Source organism: Motacilla alba, chromosome 1 (assembly GCF_015832195.1).
Source record: "Motacilla alba alba isolate MOTALB_02 chromosome 1, Motacilla_alba_V1.0_pri, whole genome shotgun sequence".
Lineage (NCBI taxonomy): Eukaryota > Metazoa > Chordata > Aves > Passeriformes > Motacillidae > Motacilla > Motacilla alba.
In genome coordinates, this window is record NC_052016.1 from 35,177,356 (window position 1) to 35,200,609 (window position 23,254).

General features: G+C 46.4%; 3 protein-coding genes across 4 annotated transcripts in view; 2 read left to right on the forward strand and 1 right to left on the reverse strand.

The window, feature by feature from the left end:
• ATP6V1A (ATPase H+ transporting V1 subunit A) overlaps positions 1 to 4,974 on the forward strand; it is a 30,640-nt gene extending 25,666 nt beyond the window's left edge. For both annotated transcript variants that reach the window (XM_038138054.1, XM_038138062.1), the window contains exons 14-15: positions 642 to 813; positions 2,694 to 4,974. In XM_038138054.1, the coding sequence (XP_037993982.1) occupies positions 642 to 813; positions 2,694 to 2,786 (265 nt within the window). In that variant the 3' untranslated portion in view covers positions 2,787 to 4,974. The remainder of the gene's footprint in view (positions 1 to 641; positions 814 to 2,693) is intronic.
• Positions 4,975 to 5,125: 151 nt separating this feature from the next.
• On the reverse strand, positions 5,126 to 8,758 carry DUSP12 (dual specificity phosphatase 12). Its single transcript, XM_038138075.1, has 6 exons — positions 8,438 to 8,758; positions 8,249 to 8,362; positions 8,047 to 8,165; positions 7,046 to 7,142; positions 6,462 to 6,648; positions 5,126 to 5,822 (listed from the first exon to the last, which is right to left on the reverse strand). The coding sequence occupies exons 1-6, from the start codon at positions 8,704 to 8,706 to the stop codon at positions 5,661 to 5,663; spliced, it is 948 nt and encodes a 315-aa protein (XP_037994003.1). The 5' UTR covers positions 8,707 to 8,758; the 3' UTR covers positions 5,126 to 5,660.
• Positions 8,759 to 16,249: 7,491 nt separating this feature from the next.
• TENT5C (terminal nucleotidyltransferase 5C) lies at positions 16,250 to 23,008 on the forward strand. Its single transcript, XM_038154350.1, has 2 exons — positions 16,250 to 16,509; positions 18,770 to 23,008. The coding sequence occupies exons 1-2, from the start codon at positions 16,449 to 16,451 to the stop codon at positions 19,969 to 19,971; spliced, it is 1,263 nt and encodes a 420-aa protein (XP_038010278.1). The 5' UTR covers positions 16,250 to 16,448; the 3' UTR covers positions 19,972 to 23,008.
• The last annotated feature ends 246 nt before the right edge of the window (positions 23,009 to 23,254 follow it).

A 23,254-nucleotide genomic window follows, 5' to 3' on the forward strand; every position in this document is an offset into this window, starting at 1 on the left:
CAGGTAGATCAGGAGTCTCGAGTACTTCATCACTAGAAATGTCAACATCCATCATTTTGTAACAGTGTGTGCCTTTGATCAGGTTACCAGGACGGGTATGTGTGTACGCTATAGGAAGCACAGGAAGTAGCACATAAATAATAATGAGGTACCTTTTATGGCACTCACCTACCCATTAAAAATGGAACTGCATGAAGTGCTCTTGTCATAGAGAAACTCCTTTTCCTGTGAGCAAAGAAACTTGCAGAGCTGTTATCCCAGCCTGTTAGGAAGAAGCCTGCTCCCCTGATGGACAAAACAGGAAGGAGGAATTCTGTTGGCTGCTCATTGTTTTCCTTTACTTGTTAACATTGGCACAGATTGAAATGTGAGACTTGTAGAGCAGCAGTTCCTGTTCTCTCTTGTTTTGCCTGAATGTTTGGGTACTGCTTCACAAACCTCAACTTCAGTCAGCTTCAGGATAATTGTCTTGGCCTGCAATTTGACTATTTAAAAATGTGGGACCTATTTGAGGCAGCCCCTCTCCTTTGGCAGTATACATTAAAAATCCCTGGAGTAAAGCAGGCTGGCACTCTTTCTGTCAGGGGAGGATGCTGATAACTGTTCCAAGATGCCTGATAGGTCCTCTTCTATTCCATCAGGTTCTGCCCTTTCTATAAAACAGTGGGAATGCTTTCCAACATGATTGCATTTTATGACATGGCACGCCGTGCTGTAGAAACCACAGCTCAGAGTGACAATAAGATCACGTGGTCCATCATCCGAGAGAACATGAGCGAAATCCTCTACAGACTTACCTCCATGAAGTTCAAGGTATGTTTGTAAGGAAGTGGGTTGTCCTGCTTCCTGTGAGCTTCCAGGGCCTCTGGAAGACTGATTCAATGGTGTTTACCAAAGATCTTTGATAAAGGTCTGTTAACAGAGACTCTTTGCCATTGTTTTGAAGACATTAAAGATTGGTTTGTGAGCACAGGTCAGTGCAGAAATCCAGTCAGCTGATGCTGACTGCACAGCCTTGGCAACCCCGCCTTCAGCAGTCTCTTTAGTGTTACAAATAGTCGCAGTAACAGTACAAGCATTTTTCCAGTTTGCTTTTGGGGTTTTGTGATAAAATTCTGTGAAAATATTATAACATGTTATAAGGAGACTATTATCAGAGAGAAGCAGCCTGAAGCCAAACATGGGACACGTCATATGTTATTGCAGGAGCGTTTCTTTCCTTAACTTCTATTTACTATAGCTCAGTTAACATGTCTATCATTCAGTTTCTCCTGGATTTAAACTTCAGGCTGCTTATTCCTGTCTCTAATATAAAAGAGAGTGCTGGAAGTGGGGAGAGGAAGGGAGGAGTAACTTTAGCATGGGCTTAAGACAAAACAAGTGGATTGGAGCACTTGCCCTGGGTAACTTCAGTAGCTGTCACTACTAGGGTATAGCTTTACTAAAACTCCTCCAGAGCATGCTGGTGTAGTGGTTACTGGTAGGACAATGGTAACCTGTGATACTGGTTTATCTCCTCTATGAAATATAATGCTTACTCTGTTAAAACTCATGTAAGTCAATACTGCAAATCTTTGGAGAACAAGTAGCATTGGATTAAATATGTTTAGAATTAAATATTCTGCCATGCCAATGTATTCTGTTCCGCAGAGTACTGGCTTGTTTCTGCAGTAAGTGGGTTCCTGGTATATATTCTCAAAGCATCAAGAACATAACAAGATGCCCTTGGGGACATGAGCTTCTTTGAGAGCTTACGTAGATAGAATAATTAAAACACACCCTACAAACCCTGGCCCACCAGCAGGCACCTGCAGTACAGCAGAGCAGTGGACAGCATGGCTGAAAAAGGGAATCCAGAGAGTGAATATATGTTAAGTGGAGCTGGACCTCTAATAGTTATGAAAGGAAAATTGTATTCCCCAGGTCACAGTCTGACAGGCGTGAGGATTCAGATGCCCTGCATCCTGTGGTTTGGGTACTTTGGAGAGACAGCGTAAGAAATAGTGCATCCACACGTGTAAGGCCTCTGTGTTTACCAAGAGTTGCACTGACCCAGAGGATCTTAGCACTCAGAGGAGCATGGTGAAGACATTAAACAGATTTCACAGCCCGACAGTTAATGCTTCTTGCAGAGAAAACCTTGCAGCCTCAGAGCAAAGCTGTTAATTTTTTTTGGCCTTTTTCTTTAATGAAAAATATTCTGAGAAAATGAAGCTGTACAAAGATATTTTTGAGATTTTAATGATTACACAATACATTTTAATTTGAACCAAACTACCTCTAAGTAATTGCAGAGTGTAACTCTTCCACTTACTAGGGATCCACTGCTTTTAGTGTGGGGATAGGAACTGGTATTAATTATTGCAGCTCTTAACTCACATGGCATTAACCAAGACCCTCTTTTTGATTGCTTTCCAAATCAGTTGCTTTACAGTGCAGTAACCACTGTTCATGAAAAAAAAAAATCCCTTTCCAGTACCCATTCTGCCTGCTCATTAATGTGGGAAGGGAATGAGATTTAAACCCTGTGGCTGTTGAGACAGACAGGATACAAAGACAGAGCTACAGTGCCTGCTCTGCAGTTGGCAAGTGTTAATCCCGAGGTCAAGAGGTTACAGTAGTGCCAAACCAGGGCTGACTTAATTACCATGGGCTTTTCCTGATGGATCTGTTTACTTGCTGTGTTCTTTCAGGACCCCGTCAAAGATGGTGAAACAAAAATCAAGGCGGACTATGCTCAGCTGTTTGAGGATATGCAGAATGCATTTCGCAGTCTGGAAGACTAGACTCGACCTCTGTGACCACTCCAGTTTGTCCTCTCAGTTCCTCATCTCAGCTCCTCTGCTTCCCTACCTTACAAGAATGATGCAACAGTACTTGAGTTGATAAATAACCCTGTGTTTCCCCTGTTCATACTCAGAGAGTGTCTTTACAAAAAACATTCCTCTTAGTTTGTATTTGGCATTGCTTTGTGCGTCTGAAGTGGTGAGTGATGTGTGAATGGGCCTGGCTGAGTGAGGAAATGCTGTTGTACACTTCTAGGGTGGGAAAAATTTCACCTTTCCTCTCCCAGCTCTGCTGGTAACCAGTCTTTCACCTCGGGGTGTAACCAGTTGAGCTGCACTGGCAGAGGAGGTGTAGGTGTAGGTCTTCATGCAGTCGTTGCAGTACATTGCCAGCTGGCAGTGGGAAGGGCATTTACACCTGCCACTTTGCTAAGTGACTATCAGACTTATAAAACTATAGAACTCCCTGTTCTAAAACAGAATTTTTGACCATATTCTGATGACATGTTGATACAACCAAAAATTCTTCACTACTCTGTCATTTCTGAGTCTCTCAGCTGAGTCTTTTGGTACTGAAATGTGGTAGTACTGGTCCTTTTCAAGAAGGGACTAACTAGAAGATGAGCACATGCAAGCGACTGGTATAATTTTGTACACTGGAGAAATACAATTTTATCTTCCTACTTAATACAGATAGGACTGTTGGACTCAGCATCAGCTAAAATCAAAGCCAGGGTGCTCAGCTTCCAGCAGAATTTTACCTTCTTGGCTCCCTTTCGTCCCGTAAAATTTCCTGACACTCAGCTGCTTTACTTTGTGAAGCTTGTGATGCTGCCATGTACTGCAGGGCATGGTTGGCAAGGTACAGTGATGCCACATGTGCTGACCACAGCGTGGTCCTTCCTTGGTGGTGCTCTGCCAGTGCAATTGCCCCCAGTGCAATGCCCAGGTTATGCCAAGGAAAGGAAAGCACGTGCTTAGCCTTCTTCCTCCACCTGTGCTCACCTGGCCGGTTGGGTGGTGGCACAGAAGGTCCCCAGTTCTTGTGTAAGAGGAATGTATGATGCTCAGCTGGGGGCAGGGGATGAATGGGGGAAGGTTGACGAGTACAAAATGTATTTACTCCTGCCTTGTTGATTACGATGGAAGAGAAACCAGTGGCTCTGGTCTTCTGCTCTGTGCTCTGGAAGCACTCTGTCAAGCAGCTGAAACTGCTGTCTTTTAGGCTTTTTTATTGGTAAAACTAGACTGAGATGAGGAATGAGCAGAGCGCAGCCTTTCTGTCCAACTCCCTGAGCCCAGCACTCATCCCATTGCTCCAGAGTGCAAGAGAGAGAGATGCTGGCATCCTCTCCAGTCTCTCCCTCTCGATTGTGTCAGGTGGCATCCTCTGCCCAGCTGGGTTCCAGCTGCCACCTACTGCTTTGTTAGTCCTGAGACAGCACCTGTTGTTGGTGACACCGTGCCTGCGTGAGCGTTAATTCTGCACTGAAGTATTTCCACCGGCGCCAGCTTTGAACAGTAGTGATGCAAAGGGATCTTGTGCTACGGACCAAATGCTGCCACTTCCATTATGGTATCAACCCACTGTTTGTCAGGGGAGAGCCCAGCTGAAACTTAAGGGATTGACTATTTTTGGTTCTCCCAAAAAGAAACTGCTCCTCCAGCTGATATTCTGGTAGTGAACGCTTAAGTTTACAGCTCACTAAACTTTTGGTGTATGCTGCTTATTTTATCAACGAGCATGTGTGAATGAGTAGGCACCATCCAAGCCCTTGCTGGGCTCATTGTTTGTACCCTTCACCACTGTACAATGTAGCATTTCATGCTAGAAACCAGATGTTCTTATCTCTTTAAATAGAGGATGTTATAAACTTTACAGAAGATGTCTAAGATAATGCAGTTCTAATATTTATTGTGCTGTACCTGGCCCTGAAGTGTGACCAGTTCAAAGTTTCATATATATTTTTGTCCTTTTTGTTTTGTGTCTGTTTTCAGTGTTGAGATTCTGATGTTCACTGTGTCCTGCAAGTCTTCTTTCCACAGCTGTGGGAGGAATTACAACATGGGCAGAACCCCACCACCTACTTTATCTTGTATATTTCATAATGTACGTTGCTGGAAATTGTGTAAAAAATAAATTAAAAAAATTTGTTCAAGTCAATGAAAATAAAATTGATTTAAATTAGGTTTTATCTGTTTTTCTGTTTTCTTATGTCAGACCAAATCTGGGCCACAGTGGTGTACACAGCAGCCTATCACAAAAGGTGACAGCTTGCTTAGAAAAAATTACTTCATCATTTTAGGGATTTCTTCAAAACTGCAAACAGTAATTTTGCATGGACTCTTTACTTCATTTCTCCCATTCCATTACAGCTTGCACAATGCCCTCACTCTTTACATGAAAGAGTTACAAAGTAGTAAATACTCTTGGGGCAGGTATTTTTAGGATTACTTTTAATACAATAAAAGTGTAACTGTAAGTCTGCCTTTTGCTGCCATGCACGCAAAACAATTGTACCTGTACCATTTGAGAGCACTTGGCCCTTTGGATCAGAAGCTGAGCAGCACTACTGCCCACAGCAACTGTTTTTGAATAAGGCATTGAGATCTTCTGTGAACAGCAACACATAAATGAAGAATGCACTAAAAACATCATGTTTGGCCCATTTTGTAAATTTGACTACTCTAACACCTCTTTGAAGAGACTGTTCTGATATTTCATAGAACATATTAAGAGATACAGCAAGCTGAAGGTGTTCAAGTAATTCTGCCACCTCACAAAGGGTTGGAAGTCATAAGCTCATTTCCTGGCAACCGTGGACTAGTAGTTTTCAGTAGATGTTAAGAAATCCATCAAGTGAAGTGATGAGTTCAGGTTTTGGCAGTCTGGAAGTTACCAACAGGCAATGTCCTCACTTCATCCACACGACTTTTGTGGATCTGGAAGGCCGGTGTCACCCAGCGGCCACAGGAACACTGGTCCCCCCTCCAGCTGAAGGAGCCCAGCTTCGACGTGCATTTGGGACACAGAAGCTGCAAGAAAAACCCAGGACTCAGTCTCAGACTTGTGTTGATGTGGACCTAGTTAGAAACAGGCCAAAAAGCCAAACTGGTTGGGCTCTTTAGCCCTGGGGTGTGGCAAGGAGTCCCCGGGGGCACGGAGCAGGGACCGCGCCGTCGGGGCTGTGAGGGCGGCGGTGGGGGCTGAGGGGACGCCGTGCCGGGAACCCCATGGAAAAGAAGGCAGAAAACCCTAACAGGGGGCAGGCAGATGTGCTGGCAGAAGGGAGGGTGTGGAGATGCAGCTGCTGGGACCTGTTGGGATTCCAAGACAGTTTTACCAGGGTCCAAAAGACTCAGTCAGCCTGAGACCACAACAGGCTTCTGAAGTCCCACACACAAGTCTTTCTCGTAATAGAAACAAACAGCAGATAAACCCTCTCCAAGATCCTGGCTGGTGTTGTCAGCACAAGCAGAGCATCATCTCTTGTGAAAGAGTATTTTACATTTAAGCATCTGCCCATAAGCTGCAAAATTTACATCAGAAAGGCTGGGGAGGCCTAGGACCTTGTGTGGGGGTTTTCCTTTCAGGGAAGAAACACAATTCTACCTTTGCAAAAAAAAAAAACCCAAACCAAAAATCTGAAGACTAAAGCTCACGCTCCACCTCACCTGTCCTTCCATTACTCCGAGCAATGCCGGTTCCATCCACTGCACGGGCTCGATGAAGTACGAGGTGCACTTTTCCTGGCCATTCCCAGAAAGCCGTGCAGACTCTGTTATCCTCTTGTGGGCAAAGGCTGTCGGTCCCATTCCTTCCGTGTGGGACAAAATGCTGGAGCTACGGAATAAAGCGCGTCTGTCCTCCAGAAGATGGGAAAGAAAAGAAGTAAAATAAACAGGTTTTTAAACTGGGCAAATCTACAGACAATAGAAAATAAGGATATGGACCTCCTGACTCTGAATAATTAAACGGGAGTACAAATTCTACATTTTTCTGATTAGTCTAGAAGGTTCACAAGCACCACTCCAGGGAACAAAAGGTTTTGTATTTTGTACTTTTTATTTTTTTTTTTTTGCAAACACAATATGGAAACGTAGGCAACAGCTCATCGCTGACCTGAGAACAATGACGTGCCCACTGATTCACACTGGTTATTCTACTCTTCAGTAGATTTCACAATGACGTTTTAAGGAGAAATATAAAGTACTTTATAAATATATAAAAATACGTATTTTTTTAATACATAAAGTACCTGCATTTCCTGCATCTGTAGAGAACCTCTGTGTTCAAAGTTTGACACATAGTGGTAGGATCAACTGCAAAGACTTCTCGGGGCAAGTCTTGAGGTTCTGCAGAGGGGTCAGGACCATGCTGTGAATCAGGTCAGCTCAGCCACGCTGCATTCCTGGGAATGAGACAGGAGTGTGCCCCTGCCCCAGTCACAGCCTGCAGGAGCCACCTTCTTCCCTTTCATTTGCTCTCTCACCAATTCCAACAGGTTAAGCTAAAAACAAAAGAGCCTCATCCCGTCATGCCTAAGACTGGGATTTGCTTAATGCAAGGAAGTGGGATCTAGACTGTGGCCTCAACCATGGTAAAATAATTATATTTTGCTTTATGTTCTTACTTCAGAAGAAAGCAAAGGTAGAGGAGGTTTCTGAGCAGTTGTGCCAATACTTGAGTGCCCAAAATACAGAAAGTCAGCTTGCAGATGAGAACTGCTAAGGACAATGACACATAAAGGGCAACAGCACTGTGATGCAACACTCAAATCTTGCGAGAAAAGCTACAGATTATTATTTTATTATAAAATTACACCGATGCACACCTATCTTTTGCAAATTAAGGTATGAAAGTTTACTTCATTACCTGCATTTCAACTTTATCTCAAGTTTCTAATGTTATTTTTTTTCATTGCATTGACACATTTTCAGAGGATGCTGTTTGCCTCGCAGGGATGTAAAAATCACGAAAAATATCAAATCGGCCTTTACCATTTTTCGCACTTTACTAAAGAGTGCAGCTCCTATAGATCTTATTTCCCACGCATCTCTCAAAGGCACATTTTCCCCTCCACTGATGAGCTGGGATTCCCTAGGGATGGTATAACGTGAATGCTTGCCCTGGCCAAGTGCAGGCTCGGCTCCTTTGAGGGCAGCACTCGAAGTCAAGCCCCTTTGGCAGGGTTCATTCCGGGACAGCCCGTTCCCCTGCTGGGAGACTGCTCCGCGCACCCGCGCTGCTCCCACTCACCGGAGAACCTCTCGCTGAGCATCTCCAGCCGGTACCGCTTGTAGAGGACGCTGCTGGTGTCCACGGCGCACCCCATCGCCTCGTAGAGCTTCAGCTGCCCCTGGAAGCCCGGGTTCACCCTGCGGCGGGGTGGAGAGCAGAGCGGGGTGAGGGGGCCGCCGGCCGGCCGGCCGGGCGCGGAGGGCGCGGGCGGGGCACTCACTGCGCGTCCGGCTTGGCGGCCCTGACGGCGGCGAGCGCCTCCTCCCAGCCGAGCCCCTGCGTCTTCATCAGGTAGGCGGCGACCACGGCCACGCTGCGGCTCACCCCGGCGTGGCTGCAAGGCAAGGGCGGCCCGTCAGCGGCAGCGCCCGGCGGGCAGCGCCGGGCCCCGCCGCGGCCCCGGGCTCACCAGCGGACGAGCGCGGCGCCGCCGCCCGCCCGGGCCGCGCCCAGGAAGGCGGCGCACTCGTCCAGGCGGCTCAGCAGGTCCGCGCCGGGCTCGTCCCGCAGCCGGACGTGCATGGCCCGCACCCCCGGCACGGCCGGCGGCTCCTCCGCGTCCACCGTCAGCACCGCCACCACCCCCGCCTGAGACAGCGCCTCCGGGGACGAGCACGACTCCGCGCCGCCCACGAAGAGCCCCGCCAGCACCGGCACCATCCCGCCGGGAGCCGCCATGGCTGCGGGAGCCGGGAGGGAAGCGCCGCCCCCGGCACGGCACCGCTTTCCGTTTCCCTTGCCAGTGTGGAGAGATTCATTTCCGTAGTCATCGTCTCGCAGCTGTGCCTACCGTGGGGATTCTTTTCTCACCGGGACTATGAGTGTCTGTCTTGACTCGTCTTTTTTCCCCCCACCCCTCTGTCTCCTTACAAATCCTCAGAAAACAAATATGTATCACAGGAGCGGTTAGGTGGCGAGGGACCACAGTGGGTCATTTGGTCCAACCTCCCTGCTCAAGCAGGGTCGTGCAAGAGCACACGGTACAGGATTGTGTCCAGACGGTTCTGGAGTATCTCCAGTGAGGGAGACTCCTGACAGACAACACAGAGAAGTTTTCAGTTCCCCTTGAAGCTGCTAAATAGAACTTTATCTAGCAAAATAAATAAAGGAGTACAAAAGTAGACACACAGGATGCTATATATAGCTGGAACCAGTGGATAAACAGATAATGAGGAATATAGCAGCTTTTGTGGCAAAGCCATGCAACAAGCAGCAACAGTGCATGCCCTAAGAGAAGTTCAAGCCAAGGTCATCTGCATCATTGGGGGTGTCAGGAAAACCCACAAATGCCAGAGGTTTATGTCCAAAAAGGAGACAGAGGTGTCCTGCAACTGTATTCAAATAAAGGGAGAGTTCACTGGGGCACACACCTACAGGTTTTCTTTCTCAAGGTTTCGGAGGGCACAGCCGCCTTTTATCCTTAACTCCTGGCCACATGTTGCCCTTTTCCTTTCTGTATTGCTGAGGTACTGGGAAGGTACAGCCTTCCTGAACCGCCTGCCACATATTCCTGCCTTGAACCTACTATTTTACCCTGAAATTCAGAATTTCAGTCTTGTGCAGACCCTTGTCTGTTTCAGGAGTCAAGGTCTCTGGTCTCTGCTGCCCAAAGTTGGCAGAAACGTTAAGACCCATGTCAAAGACTTTAACACCCATACCTTCACCCATCAAACTGTTTGTAAAGACATTAGCTTTCCTCTCAGGGGCACTCAGTGAGTATGACCACCAGAGACCCCTTTAGATGACCCTCTAGGACCATAAAGGACTTCTGAGGTGGATCCATGCAAATTAGTTCAAGGAAAAGTGCTGTTTCTCTATTAGCTAGGAAGTACACTGCAATGAGTATGTATGGTCATGATGGAATCTTACTCTGGACGCAGCTATATTAGAGAAGATACCTTCTGGGAATCCAGCACACTCATAATGAAGAATCCCTGCTTTCTAATACTTTAAATTGTATTAGAAAGTTTGCTTGCCAGCTCCCTTCTGTCTTACTCCACACCTCTCTGGACATCTTGTTCCAGTGCATGATCACACACAGAGTAAAGTTCTTCCTCACAGTCAGGAGGAAGAACTGTGCATCAGTTTCTGCCTGTGTCCTAGTGGCTGGCACCAGTGAGAAGAGCCTGGCTCCATCCACTTTTTATCATGGCAAAATGTCAAATTTTGTTATAAAAACCTGTGCTATGCTCTCTCCATGGCTGGGACACAGAACCTTACCCTGTCTCCGCTATATGGGATAGAGGAGCCTGAAGTCCCTAATTACCGTCACTGGGGGATTGTTCTAGTGCAGCTCCATGTGAGACAGCCGTAGGCAAAACTTGCAAAAACATCTGCAAGGGCCTCTGGGATCCTTGCACGATGCTGACTAGCCATGGAGGAGGTGAGACTGGCAGTCACCTCAGACCTGGTAAGGTGAGGCTGAAACCGGGTGCGAAGGGAGATTGTTATCCCTTTCCCACAGGAGAGGTGGATGGAGCTGGGGTACCGCGGAGCAGCTCCCGTGTGGCAGGAGGGATAGGCCACCACAGAGATGCTGTGAGGATGCTACCCACGAGACACTTCCTCACCAGTGCCAGCAGACAGCATGCACCAGCTGTCAGTCCTGCTGGGAGATGGGCAGTGGGATGGCAGCTTCCAGAGCTGTGGAGTTTCCATGTGCTGCCGGTGGCCCACTGAGCAGACTGAGACGACTCTTTGTAGTTGAGATTGGCCCCAAGGTTTCCAAGGGTGCAAGGGCACTGCTTGAAGTTTGCTGCCATGCTGCCTCACTCCTGTGCTTGCCCCAGAGCCTGTGTGATTGTGGGATTGTGCATCAGTGCTGCTGGCAGGCTGCTCCAGGGAAAGGCAGATCCCCTCTTTGGATGGATCAGTTCTAAATCGCATAAATGTGACCCAGAGGGTGTGCCTGTGTATCTGAGTAAGGGGAGCCTCTGACAACTCTCATTTAGATTATTTTAAGCTACATAAATGTGCAAAATGTCCTCTTCCAGTTGCCATTGCCACCAGCAAGAAATAAAAGGTTTACTGAAAAAGCCTTTAAAAATGCAGGCAACTTTCCAGTAACAGCAGGGGGAAAAAAGCACACATACTGAAAAGAAAGACAGGTGGAAATCAAAACCAGATAAAACTGTGTATGGACTTTTACTTGTGAAAGCAGATAACAATTGTAGCAAACTACCGTGGGGAAAAAACAGATTATTCATTTCTTGAGTGATCTGAAAAAACTCTGCAGACACCTGCAAGTTACTGAAGGGGCTGTGAGTTTTACAGGAGGGTTACATTATCCAGATAGTATGTGAATACTAAGGGGCGGTTAATAATCTCTGTTAACCTTCAAATCTGTGAATGTGCAGGGGCAAACAGTACTGTCTGCAACTAAAGCCAGGCAGGGCTTGATGCAGGATCCCAAGAGGCTGGTCCAGTGGTAGTGTCAGCACTGCAGTCCTCCACACTGCTTTCTAAAGCCACAGACAATGAGGGAATGTGAAAAAGATGTGATTTCAAACTGAAAAGCTGTAGTGGGGGTAAGTACAAAGTCCTTGGGGCAGAGCCCACAGACAGCTCAGTACCTAATGGCTTCACACGACCAAAACTGCACTCCCTAAACCTCACTGCTTCTCTGCACACCCCCTTTGCTGTATCTGCCACCTGCAGCCTGAGGCGATGTGTCCTGAATTTGCTCATGACTCCCAAATGAGAGTAAATATTTCTTTTCAGTCTGATTTGCAAATGCTTGTTCTCCCCCCACCTCCGCCTCCCCCCATCATCTTCTCCTCTACCACCGAAAACTGCGATGTTCTCCCCCAGGTTCCAGGAAACCATGTGACTAATTAAGCAGTTGGGGTGAGCTCAGGTGCACAGAAAAAGCCAGTCAGATGATGGGCTGCTGCCCACTTGCTCCAGCAAGTGCATTCCATCTCTGCATGTGTCTGCCCTGCTGCTTCCTAAGGGAACGGAAAATGCCAGCCTTCTCTGGGGTGCCCACTCTGGATCCTCACAGCCAGGATCCAGCAAAACCGATTTTCCTGCTGTGGGAGCAAAAGCGCTGCAGCCTGGGCAGAGGCATAACACCCTCTTCCCTCCTAGAAGAATTTGTCTGCATCTTTCATTGCACTCTGTTCCTTCTGGCTCTTGGGTAGTTTGGGGTCTGTACATCAGAGGATCTGTGAATAGAGTCTGCAGCTCACAGCCCAGGTTGCCAGGGGTGGCACACAGCAAAGTAGTGGGGACATCTTCAAAAAGCCATACGTGAGAGACAGCAGCTCTGTATTTCTGTGTCTTCCTCACATCTAAATGCAGCAGGAACTTACTTTGCATGGGTCCTGCTGGTGAAGGGGCCCAGTACCATTTCTTGCCTCCTGGAGAAAGAGTGTTTTGCTGAGCTCAGAACTCTGTGGGAGCTGGGAAGTCCTCCATGGCAGCATCGCATGCCTTAGAGCAGGGACTTTCCAGCAGTCACGGTGCTTCTAATAGCAAATTTATCTTCTGATTTTGAAAGGCTGCTGTTCCCTGCATAACTACACTCTGTGTGTCTATATTCATGTGTTTACCTTTATCCATATATCAGGAGGAAGAATTGCTTCACCTCCCAGCAGGAAACCTCAGACTTGCAGAGGTAGCTAGAGAAACAGAGAAAGATGCTCACTCTTGATATTCTGCAGGAGGATTTCATCACAGCCCTGTGTGGGTGGGATGTTCCTACCTGTCTCCTCTCTCTCAGCATCTGCAGACATGCAGTTACTCCACATGTCAGACAAAAAAGAAGAGTTTTCCAAATGCAGATCTGATGCTCAATTACAGAATGGGGCCTGACAGCTACTACTACTGGGTATTAATAACTGTGCTTCACTTTATGGCTTTAACAGCTGTAGTAACCAAGATTTATGATGACACATTACATTCAGCAATGCATCACATAAGGAAACTAATCTGACAGTGCCAGGTCACTGAGCTCACTTACAGGCTTTTAAGTGAGTTTCTTCTGCCAGATTTGCCGCCCTATTTACTGGATAAAAATGAACAACTTGCACTGTTTTAATATAACTCCATACTTGCCTCTGTTTTGGCAAGCCACAGACTCTTTTCCCTTTGTCACACTGCCTTCCCAGGAGCCAGCTGATCCTTCTTCATTCCCCATCCCCTGTGTGAAAACCCTTTGAAACACATCCAGTGCTGTGTATCCTGAAGAAGGGTACACCCCAGGAGAGGGGAGGAGAGAGGAAGCTGGGAGGAAACACTGGAGCAACAGGCAGAGATGAGGGATGGAGCAGCTGTGGGAGGAGGGGGAGATGACAATTGTCCAAGAGCAGAGGAGCATGGTGGTGGCCAGCACTCACTGTCTTGTGGCAGGATTTTATCTGTATCCCATGTCACTCTTGGAGAAAGTGTCTTGCAAAGATTGGACTCACCCATTACTTCTCCCTAGACTTAGAATTTGAGCTGGCAGGAAAGTCCTAAATAACTGCTAAACATTAAGATGTTACCCTGGAGCTGTGTCTGGGCCTGTGTCAGCCTCCTCAGCAGCCACAGCACCTGAGCAGTAGCCCACAATTTTGAATGTCTTGTCTCAGCAGTGAGCTGTATATTTCCATGTTTTCTATCCTCATGGCACCATAATCCACTGCACAGACACGGGTGGATGGATAGCAGAAGGCAGCTTCTCCTCAGGGGTAAATGGGCTTGTTCATTCCTCAAAGATGCATGCCTCATTATTCCTGCAATTTGCTTAGGAGCCCGGTCCAGCCAGCTTTAATGACATTTCCAATTCCCATCCCAAGGACCCTTTGTGTGGCACCTGTGAAAAGCAATTAAAAAGAACAAGTTTATTGTCAGGAGGTCTAAGTTCACTGCAGGCAGTACTGTGCAGTGTACTGTTCCCCTGACAAACACTCAAGGCCTGCCACTCAGAGGATAAAGAAAACACCCTGAAATAGAGTGGAGATACCTCTTTGTGTTTACAGATGTTTTTGTGAAACAAAAACTTTTAAACAAATAATGTAAAGTATGAACTTTTAAGTATGCCGTTCACATTTCTTCCTTTGATTAATACTTTAACACCTGTAACAGCAGTATTTGCTTCAGTTTATCTTTGTCTATATTGGCATCTAATAAATATTCCCAATAGAAAATATTTCTTAATAAGTGCTTTAATTAATCCCCGTGTGGCAACAGAAAATATGCTGCCCAAAATCATCGGCTATGGTCAAAAGGCAATATAATTTGAGACAGAAATCTTGCGGAAGAAATATGCTTAAGAGGTGAGATCATTCACTCTTTTAATCTCTACGTGAGACATTTCCTTAGAAGCAGTTATGCTTCTCTCATGTGTGCTACTACTTCTCTTTGAGTTCCCTATTTCTCTTTCTAATTTTAGAAACATAGGGGAAAAGTGTTGAGAGACATCTGGATCCTCATGTCCAGCTCCATACCACCACAGTCAATCATATTGCATATTTTCTTTTCTAGCTTCATCTTAAACCTAGTTTTATTCCCTTCCCTCCTGCAAGGCTCTAAAATCTCATTATTTATCTCATTGGACAACAAGGTGGTAGCTGGTCTCAAATCTGATTCTTGTGCCAATGTTATCCTTTAATTTAAATAGGTAATTTTGTTTCCTGTTATTTATCCCAGTGGGGCAATATTGGAGTAAAATAAATAATTATCTAACCCATCCCTATTCCTGCTCAGCTCTGGCTTTGTTGGTGAAACAAAGCAGGTCTGTTGTGTTTGCTAGGCAAAAAGGACCTTTCCAGTTTCCTCATTCAAGGCCAGCTCTTCTCCATATGCGTGCAGGTTTTAATTCATCCTTCTTGACTGTGTATGGCCAAACAGTATAACAGATGTAGTGGTGATCTTTTTTTTCCAATGCTTTATAAGTACTTTTTTTACTTCTACTAGGATTATGTCAGCTGGCCTGTCCTAGGTTGTGTTGATTTTTTCCCCTGCTTCTGTTGAGTCCTGATTATCCTAACAAAAGGCAGATATCCCTGTATTTGATGAAACATTGTGTTCTCCGCAGAAATTGTGACTTTTGCCCCCAGAACGCACAATCTCGCACCCTGCACTATTAACCACCAGCTGATTTTTATGACACTGCATCTCCAAGTTGATTCCTGTCCAGTGATTCCATCATCCTTGTCCGTGTGCGCAGAGCGTCCCACAGCCCATCAGCCACAGTTTCCAGTAGCACGCTGTTTCAGCACTGCTCAAACATCCTTGTGAGCCCTTCCTTGTAGGTTCTGGATGAGTGCCTGCTTTGGCTGTTTCCAATTGAGCACCACAGAGAACTCTGGCAGAGCTGGATGTCTGGGATCTCTGCTGACAGCTCTTCTGTCTGGAACAAGGTGCCTTCGGGGAAGCCCTGTTTTATTTCAGCAAGCCCACAGATTCACAGAATCACAGAACCAATTAGGTTGGAAAAGATCTCTGAGGTCATCAACTGCAACCTATGACCAAACACTACCATGTCAACTGACATGTGCCACATCCAGTCTTCCTATAAACAACTCCAGAGACGGCGATTCCATCACCTTCCTGGGCAGTCCATTCCAATGTCTAATCTCCCTTTCAGTGAAGAATTTCTTCTAACCTGAATGTCCAACCTGAACCTGCCACAGCTTAAAACTATCGTCTCCTGTCACTTGTTGCCTGGAAGAAGAGACAGATCACCACGCGGCTACATCCTCCTTTCAGGCAGTTGTAGAGAGCAATAAGGTCTCTCTTGAGCCTCCTTTTCTCCAGACTAAATTAATGCCAGCTCCTTCAGCCTTTCATCATGGGACTTGTGCTCCAGATCCTTCACCAACTTCGTTGCTCTTCTTTGGAGGCTCTGCAGCCCTGAAATGTCTTTCCTGAACGGAGGGGCCCTTTGACAAGTTTGTATTTATATACAAACTTTATATGCAACTATGTATTTATACGGGAGCGGGGACCTGGGCGCTGCGAGTGGCGTTCGCGGGGCGAGCCCCCGAGGTGGCGGGCGAGGGCTCCGTGGCTCGGGGGGCCGCCCCCGTCCGCTCCCCGCCCCGAGCGCCGCGGGGCTCCCCGGGCAGAGCGCCCGGCGGCCGGACCGGCGGCCAGAGCCGCCCCCGCTGCGGCGGGAGGGCCGGGCCGGGCCGGGCGGGGCGGGGCGGGGCGGGGCGGCGATGGAGGGCCATAAAGGGCGGTCGCGGGCAGCGGTGGGGTTGGCGTGGTTGCTCGCGGTGAGCGGCGAGGCCGAGGTGAGCGGCGGGGCCGGGGCTCCTCTCCCCTGTCCGGGGCGGGCGGGCTCTCCTGGGAGCGGGGGCTCGGCAGCGCTTCTGCCGTGGTGCGGCTGTTGGAGGCGGCGTAAGGCGGAGGGAGCCGGACCTCCCGTCCCCGGCGCCGCTGGGCTCTGCGGGACAGGCCCGTGCACTTTTCTGGGTGTTGTGTGAAATTATATGTCTTATAGGAGAAGGTTGCTGCTGCAGGGTAACGCACCTCGTCGTGACCAAGGTGAAGGTGTGTAGTCCTCGCTCTTTTTTGCTTCTGGTTTGAGTGCTGTATTCAATACTCTTTACACTCGGTATTACAGGTAGCTAGTGTCTGCTGCCTCCGTAGTGGTTTTCTTCCCAAGGAGTGAGTGTCTACAGGTGTCAGATCTTGTGAAGGGAATGGCTGGCAGTGAAGCAAGAGGCATGGGAGATGTTAGCATCCCAAATACAGTGGAGTCGCTAGGAATCTGTAGTCACTAACATAATCCTTGTCGAGTAGGCAAACACTAGTGATTTGGGGGTGAGAGGCTTTGGAGGTTGATAGCCTGAGAATTAAACCCTCTGCTGAACTGGAAATGAAATACTTTGTCTTCCTCCCCCCAGGGGCAGCAATGTGCATTATTCTCCTAGGTGAGGGTCACCAAGCAGAACCAAGTGTGTGTGGTGGGGTTAAAAGCACTGGTCCAAATCCTTTCTGGTCACTGGATGAGTGAGCTGTGTGTGTTGTCTTGGCTGCAGAGAGGGCTACAAATGGGAAGAAGGAGAGGGAATAGTTTCAGAGGCAGTAGCTGAAAGCTCTTGCAGCTTCAGTTAGAAGTCGTGGGAAGACTCTTGTGTCCTTTAGTGATCTGAAGGGTTTAATGGAAATACAATGAGTTTACTAAAGAAATGTACTTTAATATGCTTGAACTGTCTGACAGCAGCTGCTGGCAGGCTCAATGCTTGTGTGTTTGCTGTGTTGGAGCATTAAAGATCAAGCTTAAAAAACCTCTTGATTTGTCCTAGATTAATCACCTTGCAAATCAGAGGTTTGTTTCATGCCTGCTGGTGCTGATGTGATCCATGGCAGCACAGTTTTGTAATGCAGCAGCTCGTGCTCAAGGACAGAAGCTACTTCCTCAGAAGCATTTTAATCTCATTGTGTACTTGCTTTAGGTTTGACTCTCTTCATCCAAAGTGGTGGTAGGTCAAATGAGTTGCTCAAAAATGAAAAGCAGAAAAAAGGGGAGGTCTGAGATGACAATAGCTGTTCTTTGAAACTTGCTTAAAAATGTTCCATGCACTATGCTATTGCATGCTAGGAAACTATAGGGTTGGGTTTTCCTTCTTGGTAGGCAACAGTTAATTAGCTTAAGTTTGACTAGTCTGACCTTGACAGCTGCAATCTTCAGGAGTACTTGGGGCAGAAGAAAGTTAGGCTTGAATTAGTCTGTAGCTGTCAGGAAGCACCTGGCTACAGAGAAACCTGGAACACTTGAAAAAGGAAAAAGGTATTACCACCAGTTTGAGTTGCATGACTGTAAAATATCTGTAAATATCTCCATGCTACAAAAGGCAAGTGACTTAAGGAATCTTGTCACATCTAATCAGATCATTTTCTTGTGCCTAAAATGTTCAGACAAGGCTGTGACCAAGTCTGGTTAGTGAGATTCTGGGTGTTAAGAGTGACATGAACTTGATAGGCATCATCTGAATTTGTCCCAGATCTTACGAGCTTGTTTGCCCTTCACAAATGAGCAGAACTTGGGGCAAGTATGAACATATCCAGAAAGGTAGTTTGGTTAGGCAGTGTCTCTGAAGAAGGGTAAGGAATTTCTTACAAAGACTGGAGTGTCCATTGAATGCTGTTGCCTGAGTTTGCAGCTGAAATTCTGTCCAGGATGTTGAAGAGCTGCAGATTTTTGCAGGAGCAAGATGTACATGGCCTTTATCCTGTGAGTGATACATGCTGGATCATTTAGAAAGGAAAGCATTCTGTGTAAAGGAAGAAATCTTGTATCTCTGACATAATTTAAGATTTGCAGTGGACTGGATGTCTAAGCCCTGAAACTAACACCTGAGGCTGTTCTACAGTTGTGTTAATTTGAGACAGCAGTTTGAGCTTTCTATGCATCATGAAACAACTTCAAAGCCTGACTCTCAGAAGTCCTTTGCAGCTCATCTCACTTCTGCTGGTGCTGCTGATGACTTTAGCCTTAGCTTGTGTCATCTTTGGTAATTTCCATTTGATACAAACTACTTTCCTGAAGTAACTCTACCTCACAAAAAAAAAAAAAAAACAAAAAAAAAAACCCCAAAACAATGGCAACTAATTTTTTTTGCCTGTACCAATAGAAAAGCTGTCTCATTTCAGTTGAAAGGATTGCTGATAGTAATTAATACGTAGTTACTTCTGTCTAGTTTGTGTCTGTGTGAATGGACAGAAAACAGAGCCTAGGAATAGATCTAAGAAACACAAACAGAAGCTCTGACTTGCCTTTTTCTTTTTATGTTCTGCCTCCATACAGTTTCTTTGGAGAAGAACAGCCCTAAGATGGCAGGCAAAGGAAGTAGCAGAGCAGACTCCATGTCCTGCAGTGTTCTGAACTGGGAGCAGGTCAGCCGTCTGCATGAGGTTCTTACAGAGGTGGTTCCCATCCATGGGCGGGGGAACTTCCCGACGCTGAAGATAACTCTGAAGGACATTGTTCAGACGGTTCGGAGCCGGCTGAGCGAAGCAGGCATTGTGGTCCACGATGTCCGTCTGAACGGTTCTGCAGCTGGTCACGTCCTGGTCAAGGATAATGGGCTGGGATGCAAAGACCTGGATCTCATTTTTCAAGTTTCTCTTCCAAGTGAGGCAGAGTTTCAGTTAGTTCGAGATGTGGTCTTGCGATCCCTCTTGAATTTCCTGCCGGAAGGAGTAAGCAAGCTGAAAATCAGTCCCGTAACACTGAAGGAAGCCTACATCCAGAAGCTGGTCAAAGTGTACACGGACACTGACCGTTGGAGCTTGATATCGCTTTCCAACAAGCATGGCAAAAACGTGGAGCTTAAGTTTGTAGACTGCATACGGCGGCAGTTTGAGTTCAGCGTGGACTCGTTCCAGATAATTCTGGACTCCCTGCTCTTTTACTATGACTACTCAGAAACACCCATGTCGGAGCACTTCCACCCAACTGTGATTGGGGAAAGCATGTATGGAGACTTTGAAGCAGCTTTTGATCACCTCCAGAACAAGCTGATTGCTACCAAAAATCCTGAAGAGATCCGAGGTGGTGGGCTGCTGAAGTATAGTAACCTCTTAGTACGAGACTTCAGGCCTATGGATAAGGACGAGATCAAAACGCTGGAGCGCTACATGTGCTCCCGATTCTTCATAGACTTCCCAGACATCCTGGATCAGCAGCGAAAGCTGGAGACCTACCTTCAGAACCACTTCTCCAAAGAAGAGAGGAGCAAGTACGACTACCTCATGATTCTGCGCAGGGTGGTGAATGAGAGCACCGTCTGCCTCATGGGGCATGAACGAAGGCAGACTCTCAATTTGATTTCTCTGCTGGCACTCAAGGTGCTGGCAGAACAGAACGTCATCCCTAATGCCACTAATGTGACCTGTTACTACCAGCCAGCACCTTATGTCAGCGATGCAAACTTCAGCAACTACTACCTGGCAAGCGCCCCTGTGCTGTACAGCCAGTCCTACCCCACTTGGTTGCCTTGCAATTGATCGCTTCCCTCGAGTGCTCCTGGCTGGAGGCTACTGAGAGCCAAAAGTGTAAATATAGACAAGTAATAAGTTGTCAGTTGGATGTTCTCTAATGGAAACATGACTGTATCAGACTGTCCATTTCCTGGTGGTGCAGTGGGATTGTGCAGCCTGGTGACCTGCTATGAATCTTTAAGAGTATCTCTACAAATGCCAAAAAGCCTTATTACCTCTTCGTGGGGAGAAGAGAACCAGCAGTCAGATGCTAAGAGGAGCAGTTAAAAAACTTTGTACTAGCTCTGGAAGTGGCTGTTAACAGGGATCTAAATGGAATATTCAGTAAACTGGGTTGCTTAATTGACTGTAAAATGCCTTAAGCAGAAGCTGCTCCTGGGGTAGCAGCAAAACTCTGCTTTCTATTTCCTAACCTCATTACTCTTCCTCAGTCCGGGTTCTGGCCAAATTTCTATTGAACTAGTTGTGCCAAGACTGGGCTCATGTTATGCTTGGGTCTCTTTCACTTTGTGTCTGTGTGAGTTGGTAACAGTATGGATACCGTCTGTCTTGCAGAGGACATAAATGTTGTTTCTTGTAGTGCCTATGGCTATGTGGTCCTGCCTTGAGTTTAAGATTAATTTATTGGAAGTTGAAGATAGTTTAGTAAGTCTATTCATAAAGCATAAGCTGGTTCAATTTTTCTTGACTACAAAAACTTGGAAGGTGGCATTCCTAAAAACACACCAAAACATAATCTAAAACTTGGTAATGTGAAAAGTCCTTGAAATGAAGAACTGAAGCTTTAAATAGAATTGGAGCCACAGTCTGAACAGTTAACTTGGAAAAATATTCTTGAGTCCAGCATGAAGCTAAAGCTTTTCTGACTATCTTTCAAAACAATTTTGGCACAGTTGGAGGGTAGCACAGCTTACTTTGGGGTTTGACCAGATTTTCTTCCTCACAGGTCTGCAGCAAAACCAACAAAAATCCCAAGTCACTATAAGTTGCAGGATTATGTGCACTCCCGCCACAGTACGAATTCTGAAAGTGCCCCCTAAAATGAATTTCTCATTGTACAACTTCAGGCCGGTCCTGAAGCTTTGCCTTTCTGTTACCACTGAGCTTACTAGGTTATCACTATCACCTGGTCACGGCATGAGACAGCATTTTGAGTGGTTAGGGTAAAATTCTTCCTTTTTACTGCTCTTAACCCTCACTTGAAGAGGTGTACAAACCCTAAGCAGAGCTCTCCACAGAATCTGTATGTGTTGAAAGTCTGGGCCTGAGTTCAGAATAGTCTCTGGAAGAGAATGCACTCCCTTGGAGGTACAGAGGGCTGATCTTCCTGAAGGGTGTGTGCTGAACTTGCTGCTTTGAGACTCCCGGGCTTTATAAGGAAGGTTAAAAATGACTCAGTTATGTAATGGTGTTATTAACTGGATGATTTTCACTGAATTACAATAGTAAAATACATATAGCAACGATCTTGAGGATCTTGAGTTTCTTTTGTTTAACCAGAGATGTAGATTAGAAAGGCAAATCTTAGAGCTATTTATTATGTGGTAATGCAATGCTCAAGAATGCTTGTTCACTGAATCTTTTTTATTACTTCTATAATTATTTATTACTGTTTCTGCAAGCTTGTAAGACCAAAGTGCCTGATCCAACAGATGATTAAGGCTTAGAAGGTAAAGCAGAAAGCGGATGGAACACCAATGTTTGGTTGCCATTCAAGGTGGAAAACAGCAGCACTGCTGTACTTAAATGATGGTAAAAATGGCCTGCTTCTCTAAGACCAAGAAGTTCTTTCCACTTCTCATAACTACTTCATAAAGACTGTCTCAACAGAGCAGTGAGGCTACTTCTCTGTTCAGACTTCATTTACCTTAGGAAGGCAGGGAGGGATGCAATCTACCAAGTGGACTGTATGTAGCTAAGCAGGCTTTAGCTTAATTTCCTGAACAGTTTTGATAGCAACTTCGGTAGCAAAAAGATAAATAATTTGGTGGATTATATTGTATGTTTTTTTCATTAAAGGCTTCCTGATTAGTCAGCCAAAGTAGCTAAACTTGAAAGCAAACCCAGCCTTTTTCATTAACTGTGGCTTGGACTTGGTGTGGTTTACAGACAAGACATCTGTCATCCAAGACTTTGACTTTTTAGAAACTAACATGATGCCAGTGTTGTCATATGTGTTAAACTTAGTGCAAGCTTCCTGCTGGAATGAAATCCTAGGCAAGAATAACTCCTGCATGGAAAGCAATACTTGGCCTAGTATAGAGTGTCACTATAGAGAAGACTTAAGAGTTTGTAATTGCTGTCCTCTCTTGCATAGATGTTTTTGAAGCCAGCCCATGCTGTAGCCATTGCAGAGGTGAACAGTTGCCTAGAGGGGCTCAGACTCGGGTATCTGCCTTCTCTGTGACGTCATGGCTGATCTTTAGGAACTGTTTTTTGTGCATTGGCTCACGTGGAAGAAGTGGTGAGATGCTTGGGAGGAGTCCTCACAAGCTGGAAACACAGACTTGTTTTATTAGTCTTTAATGCCTTGGCTGCTGAACATCAGGCCAGGTGCATCTCCTGGAAAAGGAAATGCTAGAGAATGAAAAAAGGCTGAATTGGATTCCTAGTGAGATAGAGCTAGGGAAAAGTGAAGTTTCCTGCCATAACTATTGTGCTTTTGCTGATGTAACTTGATGCTGAGGCCTCTGAGGGAGCTCCACATTGAATTGCTGCTCTCTGAACAGCCAAATGCCTGGGTTTGAGCTTTGCAGGATCCTTGTGTTCCCTCTCTGGTTGTTAGAATGCTCTGGCATGTGGGAAATACTGGTGCTTTGTAACCTGGCTCTTAGATACTAAACCCTTGAATGGTTAAATTGTATCCTGAAACTGCACACTACCTGCTGTGTTGACCCTGGAGTACCAGGGATTGCTGGGGCACTGCTTGTCCCACTGCCTTCAAAATAATCCAGGCTTGGCAGGTAAAGCTGGTGTACTTGGTAGCTTTTCATCACTGTGCTGCAAGCTGCCTGCCCCATTCTGTTCTGGGTGGTCCTGGCAGCTTGATTTGCTGTGGGTTAGCTGGTTTGAGTTCAGGTTTATGGTGACCCCTATTGCAAGGGGTAATTTGAGAATGAGCACTAGGTAAAAGTGATGACCCTGGGCCAAGTCTAGGATGCCTGCTTGGTTCAGTCACCCCTCAGCACTAATGATGCCTCTGCAAAGCTCTTCTAACCTCTTGTGTGTCATGTGGAGCTTAGAGAGAGACTACTGTACTTCAGACTGTTACCTGATACATTCCCTCTGG

Excerpts from the sequence above, each read along its gene's own strand:
- DUSP12 (XM_038138075.1), bottom strand. The coding sequence starts at position 8,706 with ATGGCGGCTCCCGGCGGGATGGTGCCGGTGCTGGCGGGGCTCTTCGTG. Across the intron at positions 8,363-8,437 it reads GGCGCCGCGCTCGTCCGCTG|CCACGCCGGGGTGAGCCGCA; the intron begins GTGAGCCCGGGG and ends CTTGCCTTGCAG. Across the intron at positions 7,143-8,046 it reads GCTCAGCGAGAGGTTCTCCG|AACCTCAAGACTTGCCCCGA; the intron begins GTGAGTGGGAGC and ends ACCCCTCTGCAG.
- TENT5C (XM_038154350.1), top strand. The coding sequence starts at position 16,449 with ATGTCTTATAGGAGAAGGTTGCTGCTGCAGGGTAACGCACCTCGTCGT. Across the intron at positions 16,510-18,769 it reads TCGTCGTGACCAAGGTGAAG|TTTCTTTGGAGAAGAACAGC; the intron begins GTGTGTAGTCCT and ends GCCTCCATACAG.